Source organism: Balearica regulorum, chromosome 2 (genome assembly GCF_011004875.1).
Source record: "Balearica regulorum gibbericeps isolate bBalReg1 chromosome 2, bBalReg1.pri, whole genome shotgun sequence".
NCBI lineage: Eukaryota > Metazoa > Chordata > Aves > Gruiformes > Gruidae > Balearica > Balearica regulorum.
Window position 1 is genome coordinate 141,826,750 of NC_046185.1, and position 20,827 is coordinate 141,847,576.

The following is a 20,827-nucleotide window of genomic DNA, read 5'->3' on the forward strand; positions in this document are numbered from 1 at the left end:
TTTTAATGAAACACGGTAGTTAGCTTTCTCCCAAGCCCTCACTGTTAAATGTGATTCAAGGAAGGCATGGTTGTTTATGTGGACAGCATTGTGTGCCCCAGCTTGGAAATGCAATTATCAGGGAAGATGTTTTAGTAAGAAATCCATGATGAGTAAAAGCGTTGGTCCTTTTGCCAGCTTTGCTCACTGCGGGAGCCTGCCCTTCTCTTTGCAGCATTCTTCTTTTTCTCTCTCTGCTCCAAACTCCTTTTCATTGAAATCAATACCAAATGTTGACTTCGTTTGAATTGCACCATTGGCCCAAAGTAAGGCCAAAGTTAAATCAGAAAAAATATTTCTTACAATTTCAAAACTGATAGTAATTGAACAGTTGTTATATTTCATTTACAGTTTATGGGCCAGATGTTTATTCCTATTTAATCAGCAGTGTGTAATATTATTAATGGCTGAGGCCTGGAATTAAGTCCTGAAAAAGCACTAAGAAATTAATCTACTTCAAAATATTTTTCAGTTAAAAATCAGTTTAATTAAGTGCATACATTGATTCATATGGAAATAAATAGAACAATAATTTCTCCCAGAAAATTGTCCATATTTCAGATATTTTACATGTCTCACAGTCTTTATTCCACCTTCACAAATTTAGAGTCGGAAGTTCAGCAGCCATTGGTATTGTTCATCTGTTATGAATGCTGCCATGCAGCATTCAAAATCCCAAACTGAGGTCAGCTTGAAGAACCTGATGTTAAAAATGAAGTTGCCAACCAATCTTGCCCAAAACTGTTACTTCTATAATTACAATGTCAGGTGAGGTATTTATTTAGCTATAAACTTCCGCTTGAACCACTGACCTCTGTCCCGGCACAAGAAGTCCCAATGAGACCCTATTGTAGGTACTATTGACAGTGTCGCTTATCTTGCAATGGTTGCTAACTCCTGTTCAAACAGAAAGATAAAGTCTTGCTGCCTGAAAGATCACAGTCATGCTCTTCCAAAAAATTAGTCCTACCAGATAAGCAGTTTTTCCAAAGAGCTGTCACTGCGACTATTTGAAAAGGGACTCAGTATTTAATAAAGTTATCGCACTGGGGAGTTCTGCTAAGGAGGAGCTCTGCATTGCTGACTATCCAGCATCCAGTGCAGCTTCAAAATAATATCATCACTTCATTGTCTTTCCTTTGAAAATAAAAGCTGAAATGCAAATGCAGTGCAATGGCACTTAAAATTACAGCACTAAAGATACATCACAGATTTGTAACACATCCAACAGAAGTTTCCTAGAAAAATTTCAAAGAAGTCCTTTAATAGGCAAAAGATTTTTTTAATCATTTTTGTCTATCAGCCAGTAACTCCTTAACTGTCTCACCAGAGCAGAGCAATTTGATGGCTTTCTGATCAATAGCTATAGAAAGAAATTAAAATAAGATGCACCTTTTAGAAAGATACAATAAGCAGACCCTTTCAGTAACACTATTCACAACAGAAAGGAAAAGACTCATCAAATAACGCATCTTAGAATAGGTAAAGTTAATAGAGATTAGCATCTACTACTAACCTGTTTCTAATTCATTGTATTTAATAGTCTATTGTGTTACTAAGATAGCAAAATACAATGAGATTGCTGATAGAAAAATAACACATTTAGGATGAATTATTTATCTGGAAATACTACAAAAGTCAGATCTTATAACCATAGGCGCTGCAGGACTACAGGAATTAGAGCTCTCAGCTGACCGATACAGCAGTGTGCAAACGTAGCAGATGTGCCACAAGATAACACCAATTCATATGCAGTCTGAGCACCAGTCTCATACCTTTAATGTTGTTCACTTCAGAGGAATTGCCCTAAATGGGGGAGGCAATATATAAAGTACAAATAAAAGCAGTAACATGTAACGGAAGCGTTTGGTATGTATTTGGTTGGATCAGCACAAACATATAAACCAGTCTATTAATGAAATATCTTGCTCACATTGTCTCTACTCAAGGTGGTCAATCACCTCTAGACTAATATTATATGCAATCATAACTACTTGACTAAAAAAATAAGCCTTGGTCATGCAGGAATACTGTTCAGGGTGTAGATGGCCTTCAGCTGCTGATCTGCTGCTGCTGACCCCGGGAGATCTGTGGCTGCATGGATCGAAAGGGACAGCACTCATAATGTGGGGGCTGCTGGACTAGGAGTCAGGCACTTCAGTAAGCTACAGCAGCCCTGTGTACAATGCCTGTATCTCCTGAAATACGACCATTGTAAACCCAGTTAATGCTGTATATTGCTCTTGAAGACAGGAACATTGGCAGTATCAGGATACCAATATGCATTGCATCTTTTTGACTGAGTCAGCAGCTTAAGGGGTTGGTTCAGTATGTTACCAGAAGCCCTGGTGGTGGCTGGGACCTAGTGTCAAGAGCTCTAAGCAACTGTCTTCCTATCATCATCTTCCATAACATATGCACCTGAATTTCCCTGTGGAAGTCCATTGTGTTGTTATTTGGCTTTAACCAAATCTTTCCAATTAAGCAAAACCAGCTCTTGCCAAGGATTCTCATTTATGTGTGAAAATCCTCTCCTGACTTTTGGAGTCTGTCAGCCAGAATGCACTGCTGATAAGTGTAGAATACAAAGGTGATAGAGGTGTCTTCACAGATATGTAGTTCAACCTTACCCCATCAGATGTTTGTAGAGGGGGAAAAAACACCCTACAACTCCACTGACATGGATGTACTGGAGTGAATCCAGCAGAAGGTCGTGAAGATGATTAGGAGACTGGAACATCTCTTGTATAAGGAAAGGGTGAGAAAGCTGGGACTGTTCAGCGTGGAGAAAATAAGGTCTGGGGGATATGTGGATTTTTTCAATGTATATAAATACACGATGGACAGAGTAAAGAAGATGGAGCCAGGCTCCAGCCAGTGGTGAGACAATGAACATAAAGTGAAACATGGGAAAGTCTTTACCTCAGTATGGGTATATTTTGATTTTTTGTGAATCTTACAGAGCTTGTTTTAGATGAAGTTCACATGCTATATACCTGATTCAATTAAAAGTTCAATAGGGACATACTCTGCAGTTTTCCAGAGTGCTGAAATTTCACCTCTCAGTTCTACCAAAGGAACTATGAAAGAGTTTCTTTGCATTTAATAGAGCTAATCCAGATTTATATTGGAAAAGGAAGTAGACATGGTTCACTGGTCTCTGAAAAAATACTGCCTGAAGACAGATTGTAAGTTTGAGCCACTGCAGTAGCTGTTTGTGTCATATTTATATGTGCAATTAAATATTTCATTGATAATTTTATTCTTTGATAGTTGCACGTTTTGTACATACCCGTTGACTTGAAAACCCAGTAAAACCTGGTAGTTATCCTAAGTAGTTACTAGAAAAGAACAATGAGCATTTGGTTCCTGCAAAAAATTTCATCTTCTCATTCATAGAATCATGGAATGGTTTGGGTTGGAAGGGACCTCAATGATCATCTATAACATCTTCCATGTCCATCAGCTGTTCTGTCTATATTGCAAAGTGTAATGGCATGTTGATGATGGCATTACGGCGGGTGTCTGAATGCAGCCTGCTGAGAGGGGCATTTCTGAAGGAGTTTTACCTAAACTAGACTGCCCAAGAAGGATGCATGGACTTAGTCATTCCTTGCGTAGCAGCTGTTAGAACTGTACTATGTGAATGCATTTAATCCTTTTTATAGTGGTTCTTTCAGAACTCACTTTCCAAAGTAGGGTTTGCAGAGTTGTTAATTTGCTTGGGATTTTTTTTTTTTTTTTTTTGCTATTGGTGTTCTTGCTGTTTGTTTTTAACTGTTTTCAAAAGGATTGTGGCATTCCTTATTGATTGCAACTGAACCTGGATTATTGACTCCATTCATTAAGAGGGGAAGTAAAATTAAATGATTTAGGCATGATGTGATCCCTGGAGTAGAAATGTATAACCAGAGCTCAATAAGCCTAGCCTAATTCTATAGCAAAGGGCTGGGGATTTTGCAGACATAATACAGTCAGCTAGATATGCTGTAAACTTTTGAGATAAAATCCATATGGGTGTTTTACTGAATCAATATGGAAAGCAATTAGCACAATATTCACTGACAATAAACTAAATTAATACAACGTTGCACCAGATTTTCCATTCTCATATGCTGTGGAGCTCTGTGCTGTCAGTATAGGACTGCATTATGAATATATTTAAAGAAGGTGGGAATAGTATTTTCTGGGGAAAAAATGCAGCTGGAAAAGGAGATAAAGGATAGTGGGAAAGTGCTAACTATAGGGAAAGGAGCTATGACTACAAAGTCTGGAAGAAGAGGTTTTAGGACATACAGCCATGGAAAAGCAAGTTCAGCTCCTTGCGTCTTTGCTGTGAGCTATACTCTTAAATAGGAATACTGAAGACGTTTTTCCACAGCTGAAATTCAGCTTATTCAGCAAGACTCATTCTACAGAAAAGGTTGCTTTTCTAGACTCCTCCATTCCTTCCATCCCAAACAAGACCTCCCATTCACTATTGGAAGCTACAGAGCTATGCAAACATACAACTTTATTTTCCAGTGCTGCTGCTGCTCCTGAGCTCATTTGTTGCTTTATGGTGATGTCTTCCTCTATTAAAGCATTGCTTTTTGTATTCCTCCATTAAAGCATTGCTCTTCCTTTTCCTTGTAGCTCTGTGTAACACCTGCTGAAATGGGATCAATGAATGAGGCTAAAAGAGTATGCCCGGGTTTCGGCTGGGATAGATTTAGTTTTCTTCCTAGTAGCTGGTATATGGCTGCGTTTTGGATTTAGTATGAGAATAATGCTGATAGCACCCTGATGTTTCAGTTGTTGCTAAGTAGTGCTTACACTAAGTCAAGGACTTTTCAGCTTCTCATGCCCTGCCAGTGAAAAAGCTGGAGGTGCACAAGAAGCTGGGAGGGGGCACAGCTGGGACAGCTGACCCCAACTGGCCAAAGGGATATTCCATACCATATGATGTCATGCTCTGCATATAAACTGGGGGGAGTTGGCCAGGGGGCAGTGGCTGCTGCTTGGGAACTGGCTAGGCATCAGTCAGTGGGTGGTGAGCAATTGTTTTTCATTTGCATCACTTGTTTTCCTTGGGTTTTATTACTCTCTCTTTTTGTTATTTTCCTTTTAATTATATTTTTTACTATTACTATTATTATTATTATTATATATTTTATTTCCATTATTAAACTGTTCTTGTCTCAACCCACAAGTTTTCTCAATTTTACCCTCCCAATTCTCTCCCCCATCCCACTGGGGGGAGTGAGTGAGTAGCTGTGTGGTGCTTAGTTGCCAGCTGGAGTTAAACCATGACAAAGTGGTATTATCTTGCACATACTGGTAGAAAATGAGTTAATAAAAAACCCCAACAACTAAAATATGAAGGATATTTTTCTCTTAATAAAAAAGCATCCAGATGTTATTTGCAGTCCACAAATAAAATACTTGGCTTTTACATTGCATTTTTGCTTGTGTATGTGCAATATGTGAGCTATATGATACGCAAAACGAGATCTTTCTGCAAGAAACCAGTTGGACCTCTCATTACCTTGGTGAAGGTGGCCATCTAGGTACAGTGCAGAAGACTCAAAATGCAGCCATAATTAGAAATACTAAGACTGAGAAAAGTATTCTTTAGGTGCTTTTCAAATTGGTGGTGCCTGAAAAACATACTTCATAGAAAGGTCAAGAGCTTCATCAGGATGAATACCTGGCAAGCTTTAAGGAAAATCTACAAGTTGCTTATAAGCAAATAAAAGCCTGAACTCTTTGCATCTCCAGAAGGCCAAATCAACACCAGAAGGGCAAAAAGCCTCAAGACACTACCTCTACAGATCCCATAAGAGCTAGGCTGTGTTAAATTCCCTACATCTTAAGATTCTGTACAGTCCTGCAGAAGCTTACACACACATGCCTGGATTCAGTGAGACAGTCGGGATGTCAGGCAAGGTCAGCCCTAGCTGCTGTTGAGCAGTCTATGCTGACTTCTTTCCACAGCCATTAGAAATCTTTTCTGAATCTCAGTGCTCATCCAAATAGGCTTCCCTTTTGCCCTCTATCCACTATATAAAGTACTTTCCGTATGAAGGCACTTTGGCAACGCAATTTATGGAAGAGACCATCTATTACTTTTCCACATGAAGCTTTTGATCATGGATGGATATTTGAAGTTATTAACAGCACAGAGAGGCTAAAGTTTCAGGTCTTTTTACTCATTGCCAGTGAAATAAATACTAAAGTTGGCAACCTATGGTGTAACAGGAAAAATCTTGCTGAGAATTACAGACTACTTCCAGGTTTTTATTTTGAAAAGCCTTATAAATAGGCTGCTATATTGGAGACTTTTCTTTTACTGTTTAACTTTATCATTTGTGGGCCAGAGTATCCTTTGTCTCTGCAGCTGGATCTGCTAGGAAGATTTGGGGCAACCCTAAGCCTAGCTGTTACAAAAGTGTCCCAGAGCTCTAAAGGCTAAACTGAAGAACAGCCCCATGGCACCTGCATGGGGCTGGGCTGTGCTCAGAAAAGCAAAACTCTATATTTTTAGCTGACTCGAAACTTGGAGGCTTGTCCTCCTTAGTGACTTCACCTGACATTTTTGGGGTTGGTTCTGAATTCTTTGGGTAACAGAGCCAAAAATTCAGTTCAGCAGCCCCAGCAAAATAAAGCCCTGCTAAAGACAGGCTTTAGCCAGTGTATATCAAGATTTCACCAAAAGCAAACCTTGGCATAAGGAAGCATTCAGAGTTAGTTTTGGCACCCTTAAGAAATATATTATGTTATAAGTGATCATAAATGAACTTTGACTGACTGACTTGAGAATTGCAATGGCCCTGGAGGCTGTCACTCCTAACGATGGAACGGGTGGGAGCCAGGCCACACGGTGCTTTGCCCACAGCGTGTCTCATTGGCTCTGGCTAGCACGGTGCTTCAAAGCAAGCCCTGCTTCCCACCAGCGCCCTGTCCAGCACAAAATTAGGCTCTGCATTATCTGTCTGACTGGAATCTCGTATACAAAATTCTGCATGAAAGGAGAGCAAAGTCAGAGAAATATATTTGAAATAATCACAGTAATAGCAAATGGGCCAGTGACATTGCCAGGAGGCCAAAAAAACCCAAACCCAATCTGTATTGAATTTAACAGGTTCTGAGGAACCACTTTTGCCAACATTGTTGACAACAAATCATTCCCAAGATATGACATTTTCCTTTTCACGGTGTGTAGGTTAGCTCCCCAGAGCCGTCTCAGGGGTCAGTTAACATGTATCATGGCAGAAGGAAAACCCAGGGCTCACAGAAGAGCAGTTCTGCTGCTTTGTGTTTATGTTGCAGCTTCTGCAGAAGGCAATGAGAACCTTGGCGCTTTGGAGTATCCAGCACTGAGCATAGTGGGCAGCAAGAGCAAGTGTCAGTTTGTAATCTGAGGGGCAGCCCGAATTTTCATTGCTGTCCTCATCTTGCAGGATAGGAAGAGATATTCAACACCTGCAGCTCAGTACAAGCAGAACTTCACCAACTCCTCAAGAACTTAGTCATAGTTTCTCATCCTCACAGAAAGATGCAGTCAGAGACCTACTATCCAAAACCTGTGCTCTCCAGCATCTTCCTGTCTGGCAAAGTTGTGGTGAAAGGGCTTGTTTCTCTGTTGTACTGGGTTCCTCCTGCTTCACAGTTTTTGTCTTTTGGGGAATATTGCATCCACCTCTGATCTGCCAGAAAATGAAACCTTCTTCCCTGGACCTGAGTACTTGGGTGCCAATAAAACTTCTGTGATAGTTGGTTGGCCCTTGATATTCACATGTATTTAGGATCTGTGCGAGTTCTTTGCTGGAACACTGAACCCCACAGGGCATTATGCTAATTCTTCTGCTTATTAATATTTATAAGCAGCAGAAGAGGTCACCAGAGCTGCTGTTTGCATGGCATGGGGGCTGGCAGCTGACTTCTCTGAAAGGTCAGAGCTGATGTTGGTAGCAAGTAATGACAGACCTTTCCATTCACAAGGCATGTGCACACACTTCAGCCACCATATAATTTAACCATCTCTTGGCTTTGTTTTCTTGTGAATACTTTGTGTCTCACCTGGACCCACCTATCCCTCTCATATACCTGAATGAACCTTGGACTCCAGACTGCATGCCTGGAAGGATGTTTGGGACAAAGAACGGAGGCTTTTTACAAAATTTGGTAGGAATATGCGAGTGACTCACACCAGTAATGGCTCGTATTGCTCTTCAGGTGATTCCCATTCCCTCATCTGTATTCCTTGCTAATCCACTCTAATTTAGAGCAGAAAAGCAGAACCATAAAGAAAATACTAATTTTCTCTCTGCAAGTCCCTGCAAAGACCCATTCCCCCTTTTATTCTAACCTAAGCACATGTGTCCACCATGAACCTTGTCTGCCTTGTTAGCATTGAAAGTAAATCTGTTCATGTATGTTAGTCGGGAAGTCTTCCACTGAATTTTAATTTCAGTGGCTAATAGCTACCTCTTGGTAAAATATCAGTTAACAGTAATTTACCATATGTAAATTGCCCTGTTGAACTTCCGTTATGAGTGTGTAATGCCATAGTGAACGATGTGTGGATTTTGCCATAACTGAAACTGGCAATTTAGACTGTTACAACCTTTTATAGTAATGGTGCCGTAATTCCTCACAGGGGCAACACAGTATCTAAGCACTTACAGCTGTGATCTTTAATTAGTCTGTAATAACTGATGGAGATAGTCTTGTTTTTACAGACTTACCCATGGTTTTTTTATGTCTGCATCATTCATTAAATCACTATATCTGCATTCATCATTACATCAGTTGTAAAAATAGTCTAAAATGCAATGGCAGCTTTGGGTCACTTTTCTATTTATTGTAGTGTAGCTGTGGTAACAGAAATATCAGTGTTGCAGTAGAAGTAATAGTTTAAGAGCATAGATAAAGGAAGATTTACCAGCAGAGATAACAACTCTCTAGGCAGACCAAGTGGTGTATCCGTAAAGTTAGCCAAGATGTCAGACGTGCAAAGCCTTCTTCAGAGACCGTCTCATACCCCAAGGCTTGTGTCTCTCTATTAAGAGATTTAAAATACCCTGCTAGATACAATCCTTTCACATCAATGGGGACATGTTCTGACTTCAAATCGTAATCAGGATTTCTGTTCATTATTAGCAGAGCTGCTATAAAATTAGAATCAGACTCAACACAGGCTTATTTTTGTCAGGGCAGAAATGAAACCTACATCCAGCTGTACTATGGGCTTTGCTGCTGCCAAATGGGAACAAAATGCTTTAAATGCATGTCATGTGCATTTGATTTATAACAATCCACTCACAGGATTTTTCACACTTTATATGATTTATATAAAAACAGTGACATAATAAGAAAGTATAATATTTTTCTTGGTTTTGTGCCCACCCCATAAAATATTCACTTGCTTCATATAATCTATAGGAATGTATGGTTACAAAAAAAAGGACCTGTGGGACTTAGCCTGGGGAAGGATTGAATGGAAAACTGAGAGGGAATTGGCCACAAATAAATATTAAATAACTATTTTTCTTTCCAGTATATGCTGCAGCCAAAAGAAAAATTTTAATAAAAAACTCAATATATGGAATCAAAAAGTATTGATCCAAAAAAGTATTGATCCAAGAGGGAAGAATGTCACATGTGAGGCTGCATTCATCCAATCAGATGAAGATTCTTCCAATGTGATACAGAAAGAATTTGGGAATTGGAAAAAGGAACATCCTTATGTTCAACCTGTACCCTACGGTTTTTCTTGCTTCTCCCTGACTCTTCATGTGTACTTCCAAAGTCCTTCCAGATCTGCCTTGTCACTATATTCTTGTTCCACTGAATTCAAATACTTGTTAGAATATTTTTAAATGTATTGACTGGCATGTACTGTTTAGAAGAGCTAGGTTGTATGTACAGTACAGTCAGGATGCTGGTCCAGTTAAAGTCATAAGGCAGCTATGGAGGTGGCTTTTTCCTTAACTCACAGAGTTTTGACTGAAGCTGTGTAATACATTTCAGTTTATTTAGCAATGTTTATTTAGCTCTACCCCTCAAAATTCTCATTGTAAATTATACTAATGTTATTCATGTTAGCCCCAAAGATTATTTTGCAGGTAATGAAGACTGTGAAAACTTTTCTTTGAAAAAAAAAAGAATTATAGATACAGATTCATTCCAAATATCTGCTTTAATTTTGCAGGCTATGCAAAAGATTATAATCTGACACAAAAGTATGCAACTCATTTGAAGTCTTTGCTCTACAGCAGGGTAGTATTCATCCCAAGCTTCTGGATGGGTTCAAGCTGCAGTGTCACCAGTATTAGATAATTGCATACTTGCTCATTTTACAAGCACTGCTGCAAAGCCCTCCAAAAATTGCAAGCACTGTCAGAAAGACCTTTCACAGCTGTGCCTAAAAGGCTAAAATTATACTGTGCTATTACGTGAGATGCTAAGCCACAACTTCACAGTGTAGCGAATGGCAAGGAAGTGTTCGGCTTTGAGGAATGTTCAGTGATGAACTTGGCATTCCTGCAGTGTGGTTCTTTCATCTATCGCATGGTAGACCACTAGCCAAAGCTGCTTCATTTAATCCCGTTATTCAAGCACTCTTAGAATAGCAGGAATGCTCTGCTATATATTTTACTCCTCTGCTTCGTTAGGTGGCTTTCTGCCCCTTTATTCTATAGCTTGAAAATATTTGACTTTAACATGATAACATTTAGTGGCATTTAATAAGTTCTTTTAAAATATTGTTGGTTTTATCTTGTTATCCATTATTGAAAGCAGAGCTAGGAAAATCTTGAGTGATACTTCAGAAATGTAAGTTTTTTATTTAAAATTATCATTATAATTCTGATTGTAAAAACAAGCAAAAATAAAGTCTTCAGCATCTGATATGAACAATATGATATACCAGCTGTACCCTGGGCTGCATCAAAAGAGGTGTGACCAGCAGGTCAAGGGAGGTGATCCTGCCCCTCTACTCTGCTCTGGTGAGACCCCACCTGGAGTACTGCGTCCAGCTCTGGGGGCCCCAGTACAGGAGAGACATGGAGCTGTTGGAGCAAGTCCAGAGGAGGGCCACGAAGCTGATCAGAGGGCTGGAGCACCTCTCCTATGAGGACAGGTTGAGAGATTTGGGATTGTTCAGCCTGGAGAAGAGAAGGCTCTGGGGAGACCTTACTGTGCCCTTTCAATGCTTAAAGGGGGCTTATAAGAAAGATGGAGAAAGACTTTTTTACCACATGACAGGACAAGGAGCAATAGTTTTAAGCTGAAAGAGGGTAGATATAGATTGAATATAAGGAAGAAATTTTTTATTGTGAGGGAGGTGAGACCCTGGAACAGGTTGCCCAGAGAAGCTGTGGATGTCCCATCATTGGAAGTGTTCAAGGCCAGGTTGGATAGAGCTTTGAGCAACCTGTGATCTAGTGAAAGATGTCCCTGCCTATGCCAGGGGCGTTGGACTAGATGACTTATAGTTGGTCCCTTCCAACTCAAACCATTCTATGATACTTTGAAGGGTGCTGAGAGCCTGACAATTCTTATATGAACCATTATTGTTTTGTTACAGTGAGATTATTTTAAGAGTGTATCCTTTGAATAGTGATTGAAGAGGATTTTCCAGAGACACAGCGTGATCCACTCTACTGCATTATGACTCGAGTACAAGTGTAATTGCATGTGTTGTTACTTCTTTCACCACAAAAGCACCAAAGTCGATTTAATTTCGATTCCACAACAGCTTAAACTGATCTATATCAGGGCAGATGTGCTGTGGTTACTTGTCATCTCCTCTGAACCAAGTATTTCTACCTCCTTCCTTTTACCATTGCTTGTATCATCAGAGCCTGCAGTGAGTTCAGAGAGCTGCAGAGGCAGAAAACCTTGTCACTCATGCACTCGAGGGCTCAGTGTCTGCTGGGGTAGCTGTCTGGGCCACATCTTCACAACACGAGCACAAGGGAGAGCTGGAAACTTGTGGCTGAGGCACAATACAGCAAAAAACAATAGGCATGTTATTTACTGCAGCACTAAATGCTTATTATTTATATTTAAAGATGAATTCTACAATATTCTTTTTTTCTCTTTTTTTTTTTTAAACAAAGATGGTTCTTCCTGTCATAACTTCTTGTTCAGCTTAAACAAGATGCACATTCCTAAGATTACAAAACAGGGTAATATACATTGTTCAGACAACTTTTCCTGAGTAAAACAGAATGATTGTACCAGTTTCAGAGAAGGGCAACAAGGTACAGGGAGTCCTGTAGAGGCTAAACTTCAGAAGTGCTTGGAACTCTTCAAATACTCCTGTTAACACTTTGCGCTAAAGTACTTCATGTTTTACACCTTCCTAGAGTACATTTGAAAAAGGTAAAAACTAAGGCTTTTGAAAGAAATGTCACAATCCAGTCTTTGTATTTCAAACTTTGTCTACCAACAAATCCCCTGAAATACTTTGCTAGTCCCTTCCTGAAATTTTCTTTGCTTTTACTTACTTTTAAACCTCATAAAACCCCTTGACCAACAGTCAGGAGGGGGATTAGGGATGGCTTCCTAAGGACTGAAAAAAAAGCAGTTCTCTTGGCTACATGGTAGGAATCACCTCACAATAATAGCCATTAGAGGATGCAGAAATACCATACCTAGATCTACGTATAATACGAGTGGGATTCATTTAACTTCAGGGACCTGGAAGTTAGGTGTGGGTGCTCAGCTAGCTGCCCCAGCTCCCCTCCTAGGTGCTGGAAACCTCCCAAGGGCCTTTCACTCCAGGTGCCCCTGGCAGGTAGAAGGAATCAGCTCCTCTAACTCCTTTAATGCTTTACTGTCTTTCAGTTTATAAAAAAGTTCAACCTTTTCTGAAAACCTTCTGGATAATTTGGCTTGCATAGTAGTAGAGTCCCAGGTAAATAATTCTCATTCAAAGCACATTTCTTGTATTTTTTGTTATTTCAAAGTATACTTATCTCTGTCCTATTACCTGGTCTAACAACAACCATCTTCAGTTTTCTCTATAGTGTGTATGATCACATTGGCTGCTCGGATGTGTAGTGTGGGGGCTTTTCAAAACTTTGTGATTACCTTAAAAGTAAACAAACACAGACAAGTTTGTAGCTACTTTCTGTTTCTTTCTATTTTTGTCCAGTTTATTGGCAAGGATTTGGTTAAAGGGAAGCCTAAGGTAAAATAGCCCCTTCTTGTTGAGTGGTTTTCAACGGGAAAATGAAGCATTAAACATTGCAGCTCCCAGGTAATCCAAATGAATCGATAAAGTAGATTTATTTGGTCACTTGATCTGTGTAGCTCTGAAATTACCTATTTGCCATGGCTAATAGTTTCAATTTGTTAACATAGCACACATTCAGCTCTTGCAAGACGCAGTTCACTGTCTCCACCAGCCAAACTAATGGAAATTAATGGTGATCTGCTTGAGCAACAACTGAGTAGTCATCACACAACATAGCATTTGGCTCCCTGATAGTGAAATTATCTCCAAGACTACCAAAAGGAATGAGATAAGTGACCTAGATGCCTGCAATTTCCATGTAGCAATGCCTTTAGCTGCCTTACACCTGCAATTGAGAATTTGGAACATGTCTTTCTCAGGAGATTTTCATATGAAAACTTCAGGAGGGTTAGACAAAAGATCCAGGAGCTGTGTAAAGGTAACCAATAGGGAATACAGGAATGCAAGACTCTAGATATATCTCCTGCTTTGCCTCATTTCCTGGACACTTGACTAGAGGCTGTAGGGAGGCATGCTTGTCCACCTGGGACTGCTGGTTACCAGTTTTCTGGCATATTAGGAAGAGTGGAGTAGAGATCACTATTTCTCTTGGAAATGTGGTTGCCAGAAGATCCTGGTGCCAGTTAAACCATTTGCAGACCATTCCAGGCTAATGGCTAGAGCCTGAGATTGGGAAGGAGGAGGGGCTGGCTCTGTTCCCTTCTCATGCGTGGAGATCACACCCATGGCATTTCCTCTGCCTGAAGGGTCTACAGCTACAATGCTGGTCTGCACAGCACCTGGGATTATAGAAGTGTGATGTACAGCCCACTCCTGGCCCAAAGCAGTAGCCTAAATTAGGAACCCAGGAGTAAATGTCCAGCTGGGAATGAGGGGACAATTTTAGTGCTTTCCCTGAGACTATCTGTGCATTTGGCAATGCAAGCAGGTCTTCAACCTCTTCCTTGGATCCAAATTCCCTAAACACTCAGCAGCGAGGTCTGCTGGCTTGCCCATGTCTTGCCCTGGTGCCTCTGCCCTGTGTTTCTCCATTCGGCGTTAACGCAGGCAGAGTGGGTTGGTGCCCTTCGTGTTGAGTGGCAAGGCACTCCGTAGGAGGGTCTGCAGGCCTCTCTGCTAACTAACAAATCCTAGAGACATTGCAGGTGGGTACACAGCTTTTCACCCTGAGACAGCTGTATGGGATGGAAAGAAAGATGTCTAAGGAATGTGGAGCCAAACAAGGAGGAAGCAAGTGAATTTTCCAAGTTTCTGGGGATAAGACAATGACTGAGACAGGTATTTTTGTGTCACACTTCTGTACTTAGCCACAACCCTCACAAGTCCTGGTTTGTGCTATTAAAACCATTTCTTCCTCCAGAGGTATGTCAGCGCTATTGTGAGAGATGGCATTGCAGAATTATCAGAGCAGAATAATTAAATGAGAAGTTTTTTCCAGTTCTCCCTCCAAAAAAGGCCTGCCTTTCTTATAATTTCTTCAGACCTCAGCAAAGAAATGTTGCTCTACTGCCCTCTTTTGAATCTTCCCCCTTATACCCTCCTTTCTGACTGAATTTGACCCCGCTTTGTTGGCCTTGTGCAAATGGCTGTGCAGGGAGGGTTGTCCCACCTCCTGGGTAACCCGATGGTAATTGTAATTGAAGGCCCGTTCAGCTTAGTACTGCAGCTGCAGAAATCAGGACAGAGCCAAAAGAGATGTCATTACTATGTAGGATGCTGTGCTCATCCTCAGATGAGCTTCAGGAGTAATCCCAAGGTGTTAATGGTATTACTATAATAGCTGAAGCAGGAGGAATATCTTAGCACATAATGAGCTATGCTACATTTACAAAGAAAGAAGAAACAATATTCTAGTTTAAAAAACAGACAGAGATTTCATACATAACTATTATAAGCAACAGAGGGTGAAGAATTAATACAATCATGGAAAAGTACAAGGCTTTAGCAAGGTGCTTATGATTAATCACTAAATAAGGATGTTGTAAAACTTAAATGTGTGAAGCACATTATATTATCCTAACATCAAGCAAGGACATTGTTTGATAAATAGTATAGAAACAGGAATCAGGGCAGCACCTATGCTCTCCACGAGGCTGCTCTGGGCTGTCCAGCCGCCCTTTGGCTGCAGGCAGGCTGCCCATGGGCGGTAGTGCCACTTGGTGTAAAAAAGTGATAGTTCTACCACAAGACCCAAACCCCAGGGCACTTGAGGGTGCTGCTTTGCACATCCCAGCTTGCTTGTCATGTCACAACTGAACCTGGATCGCTGGAGATGGGGCCAGAGCCGAGGAGAATGCTGGTCTGTTCCTCTGCCCGGAGGCTGACAGGGTCCGTCTCTCAGGGCTCTCCTTTCTGTGAATCTTTCTGCCTCCCTGTTGTTTCTGCCTTGCCCATTGACCAACATGTTTTACCTGCATGTACCTTTCCGTTTCAGTGCGATCAGCATCCTTGATCCAATACTGATGCTAACCCAAGTGTTACGTACTGCTATGGGCCATTCTTACAGTTAAAGTAGAGAAAAGCCACTTCTTACTCAGGAGCTTTATCGGTGGATTGTTAAAATATTGTTCAACAATTGTTGAAATTATTATCAGTGGAAAAGACTCCTGTGAAGGAGGAAGAAAAAAAGAGGTACTGGATTTTATGTAGCATGTCAGCCATTCCTGTGGTTAGAGCTGGCTAAAAGAAGAAAGACTAGAAATATCAAGACTATATACGATTTAGCGTGGGAAATAATTCTTACTCATTTACTCGTATGGCACAGTCATCACAGTTAACAGAGGGGGAAAATAATGTGTTAAATATTTTACAGATGGCTTTTTTTTTTAATTAGGAGAGACAGGAGCAAGAAATGTTTTAAATAGCTCTTTCAGTACATAATAACAAATGTCCACAAAAATCTCATGAGGATAAGATTTGCCTGCAGCTACAGCTATAACCCAACATAGTGCTGCAAGCACTCCTAGCACAAAGTACAGGAAAAGTAGATGTATCGCAGGTAACTTCAATTGCTATTGATTTTGCTTATGAGTTCTAGGGCAGAATGTTGTGTTGATCTCTGTGCCATTTGTGGAAAGTGATGTGTATTTTAAAAGTGTCAACAGTTTGTAAGGCAAAGTCCTTCCTTTGCCTGCTTTTTACCAAATCCCTATAGAAGCGGTGGAAGTAGTGAGGCTAGCAAGAATAGAGGCACCTGCCAGACTAGCTTTACACCCCACTACAGAACACTTTAGAGTACAGCACGTAACTCTATGAACACCATATTCGTGTTGTATGTCTGCTCATTGCACAGCTGACCAAGACCCGTTGTTTATATGCCCATGAATCTTTTTGGCAGTTTTGAACCAATACACATTGCAGTGAATAGTCTGGAGAAGCAGATGCAGACAATTCCAGGTATTTTTCTCTGATCTAGCTGCCCAATTTTTGCTTCAACTGAGTTCACTACCATTGCTGATCAAATACAAATATGTGGCGGACAGAGTAATTACATATTATTTCTGTGTCATTTGCCTGTCCCATTACCTCTGGCACACCAGAACGGTTCTGGCAAGGCTCAGACAGTAATAAGGCTACTTGTTATTAGTGGCAAATCCTCTGAACCCACTTTTCCATCACTTTGTGCTTTATGTAATCTCAGTGACATGACTGCAATACTCCCATGTGGATCTGGTAGGAGATTACATCCACATGTGCTAAATGGAAGTGCCACACCTTTATTACTTTTTAGGATTACATGTTTCTGCTTTAGATGAAGACAGTTACCATTGATCTCATATTTCCTTCCCCTCTGAAAATGGGTGACCTTCCAGACTGTTTCAAGATGAGAAAAGCTGTTACAGTGCTGTTGCAGAGATAAATGTTACAGAAGTGATTGTGTTGCTCGCTACATGTCAAGTAGACTAAGCATCCAAGTCCATGTGCCTTTTTCCCATTAAATTTCTGTGTTTCAGATATGTAGGGTTGTTTGCCCAGGTACAAAACACCTCACTCTTAGTTTTTAAGCTTTCTAAAAAATAAAGGTGTGTGAGTGCTCACTGCCTTACTGTGGCTGAAGGTGATCTATAGGCATGTTTCTCAGCCCCTGCACCAGGCGTGGTCCACGAGGCATCAGAAGGCACTCTGTCTTGACAAAAGCCGTGTTTCTCACTCTAATGCAGAAACTCCATTTTTATAAAACGAAAAATGATGTGTTAATGCAAAGAGCTTTGCTTGCTTGAACTCCCACAACTGTGAAGCAATAGGATGATACATGGTGATCCCTGGGTGTTTTTCCCAGAAAGGCCACATGGTTGTTGATTTAAGAAAAAAAAAAAAAAAAGAAAACCAAAAAGCTGCCGATCCAGTTCCCTCCAAGCCTGTGGAGTCGTGTCCACGCTCTGCCACTCCAGTACTTTGTGGAGCTGAACCAATCGTTCTTGATGGCCTGAGGATTACACTGCTGTGTGTCTGTCCGCAGCTCGGCTGAGCTACCCGCATTAGGGACTGTGTAATCCCATGGCGTTGTTCCCAGTTTCTCTTTCTTTTCCCACCACTTGTTCACCTAGCTAGAGGTTACCCAACATCTGGCTTTCTCTAGCCCCATTAATAAGCCTTTTGAGCTGTTATTACGCTTATCTGCAAACCAGATCTTTCTGGTGGTTTTAGATAATTTTTAAAATATCCAGATTCTTCATAGGTCTGTAGCTGTATGTCTAGGTCAGAACCAGCTGAATCAGGACAACCAAAGTAGCCTCAGCTGGTGACGACACAGAGCTTAGTCCAGATCTGCTGCTGGTGACAGTAACATGGAGCTGTACCCCACATCAGCTGAACTCAACACCAGAGATCTGTGGAAGAGACCAAATTAAAAGCATGCCAGACTCCAGTGAAATCAAACATGAGCACACACAAGGCTGGGTGCGCGCGCACACACACACACAGAGTCCACTTTAAGTCTAAAAAGATGCTCATATATGAAGACAAGGAATTTATCTTAATAAATAAAGTCTAATACTGCTTTTTGTTGTTGTTTAATTCCCAGAAGGGTCAACTACACCGTGTCTCTTCAGGAAGCCTCCACAATGAAAAAAACAACCCACAGTTGCTTCTTACTGATCATCCTTCTAATTGTAAGTAGGAGAAAACTGAGCTGCTCATGACACCTGCCAGATTTAAACTTGTGGTGATGTTCAGAAAGATAAAGAGTACTGAGTTATATTTGTTACACTGCACAGGTGAAGAAATTAATTTCCGTACTGATAAATTTTGAAATAAGGTTAATAAAGTTTCTAAATAAGATATATCATAATATTTTGAACTTGAAACCATTGTTTCTTGATGAATGAAAACTGCAAGTCTGAAGAAGGTAATGCACGTGATTTTTCATTTCTGTGTTTTACCGGCTGCAATATACCAGTGACGTGGAAACTTATGTGTTTGAAAACTTGCTTAACATCATTGTGTGAGACTTAAACTGACTTAAGTAACTGTGGATTTTCACTGTTTATCGTTACTCTGTTATTAGGAAAGCAACTGAAAAGGAAGATAACAGTATAAAGTTTAGTTATTCAGTTCAAATGCTATTTTCAACTGTTCAATACCAATATTACCATTATTTCAATGTATGCAACATGGCTGAGTAACTGTTGTTCTAAATATGTAGGAAATTCATTTCTACCTGACTAAATACCTCTCATGTAAGTTGAATGCATTCTCTGAGCTCTAACTGTGAAACCTCAAACTATTAGCAATTATCATAAAATCGAAGACATTACAGGTAGTCAGAAATGAGAATACTGTTCAGAGCCTCAGTTACAGAACGGTCAGAAATGTATGAAAAATGTTACTGGGAACAAGCACCCCTCTACCTTGGTGTGGTGTGAGTAACCTGCATGCTAGATGCCACTTTATTCCTCAGCCATTTATCTCTGTGTTCCTGAAGAAAGTTTCATTCTTATTCTTCTTGTGTTTTGTTGGTTAGCTCCTGATGCCCCTCTGCTTCTCAGTTTCTCTTCCAACACCTGAATGTGGAACATTTCTGTGCATTTCCCCATCAGCTCGCATCCTTTCTAGATATATGTTATAGAAATGGGGCTAAAAGACACATTGGGGAACAGTAGAAACTGCTCTCCCTGGTTTGTCTGTTGGGTTGTGTCCCTCCTCTTCTTCCAGCCTAGCATAACTTGCCCACAGTGCTGTTTGCCACTTAAATTTATATGGATAAAAAAGAGGGAAGGAAGGTAAAGAACGGTAAGAGAATGATGGATAGAAGGAAACAAAAAGAAGACAATGAAATGACATCATGGAGAACCCAGGAGAACAGCAAAGAACACCTCATTTTGGTAAAATACTGAATTCATAGTCCCAGGTTTGGACACTCAACCAAAGAAGAACTGGAGAGCAGGAGAAAGAACAGAGACGAGCTAGCACATTTCTGCTAATGTGGTCTCAAAAGTAATCAGTCCAGAATTAGTTAATGATTTGAGGAATCATCTCTGTGCTTGGTAAAAGTCTTCTGCCTCGAGGTATATCGGAGTATTCTGAAATTTGTGCCCTTTTGTGGCTGTTACACATAGCCCTGCAAAGGATGCATGTAGCAGTGCACTGGCTGGGACATCACCCATGGCCAGAGATCTCTCTAACCAAATGGCTGACAGAGACCAGCTTCCTTCTGGGCTTGAATCCCAGCTGATCCGCATTGCCTAACAGGGGCCTTGGCAAAGAACAGCAATTCTTCCTACAACAAGCCAGCGCTGACTGCAGCAACAGTTCCAGATCATTTTTCTTCCCCGGTCAATTGACAGGACTGTAAATATTCTCATAACTAAAATTGTCAACAGCATTTCTGAGTGTTTGAGGTGCTCTGACTTACAGCATGAATTTGTAGGTTAGCCCTTGACAGATTGAGCTGATCCTTGCCCTGTTATCCACACGTCTTTTAAATCTCCCACCAGTGGTAGCATGTGTGCGACGTTAGTTCTGTGCTCATTCCTGCCGTACTCCAGGGCTGGGATTTCTTTAAGAAACTCTACAGTGAGGGGAAGGCACAGTCATAGAAGTAGACCATGCACAAGCTATGTTTCGTTGATATCACTTGCTGTTGTTAGATCAAATATGAAAAATATTTGGCATCAGTTGTCTTTCCAAAAATTTCCCCACCTGTAGCTGGTTAAAACATTCATTTTTTACATTTTATTTGTGGTCTGTAAAAAGGAAGGGTGTCTGTCTTTCTCTTCCAAAAAGACTGTTCCCATTCTGTTGGTTCTTTTAATCATGCCTCGGTTCCCAGAGCTATGAGTCCCTGGGACTTACCTGTCAGCCACTCTCCAAGGTTGGGGGAGATAATCAAGGTGATTTGTGACACAGAGGTGATCTCCCATTCCTGTTCTCTACCCACCCCACAAACCATCCTCCAGATCTTTCTTCTTTGATGGCTTTGATGGTTTACTGTCATCCTCTCATCTGTGTCCTGCACTCCCAGCTGGTGACTGCAAGCTGTTAAGGCAACACAACCTATTGAGGTTCTTGCTTTCTCCGCTGGGCTCCAGGCTCTCTGTT

At 40.7% G+C, this 20,827-nt stretch overlaps 1 protein-coding gene across 4 annotated transcripts in view; it reads left to right on the top strand.

The window, feature by feature from the left end:
- The window catches only part of CALCR (calcitonin receptor), a 168,952-nt gene that overhangs the window by 77,979 nt on the left and 70,146 nt on the right, over positions 1 to 20,827 (top strand). For 3 of the 4 annotated variants that reach the window (XM_075746171.1, XM_075746168.1, XM_075746172.1), the window contains exon 2: positions 18,312 to 18,399. In XM_075746171.1, coding sequence (XP_075602286.1) covers positions 18,352 to 18,399 — 48 coding nt within the window. In that variant the 5' untranslated portion in view covers positions 18,312 to 18,351. The remainder of the gene's footprint in view (positions 1 to 18,311; positions 18,400 to 20,827) is intronic. The other variant, XM_075746170.1, reaches the window with a different exon arrangement.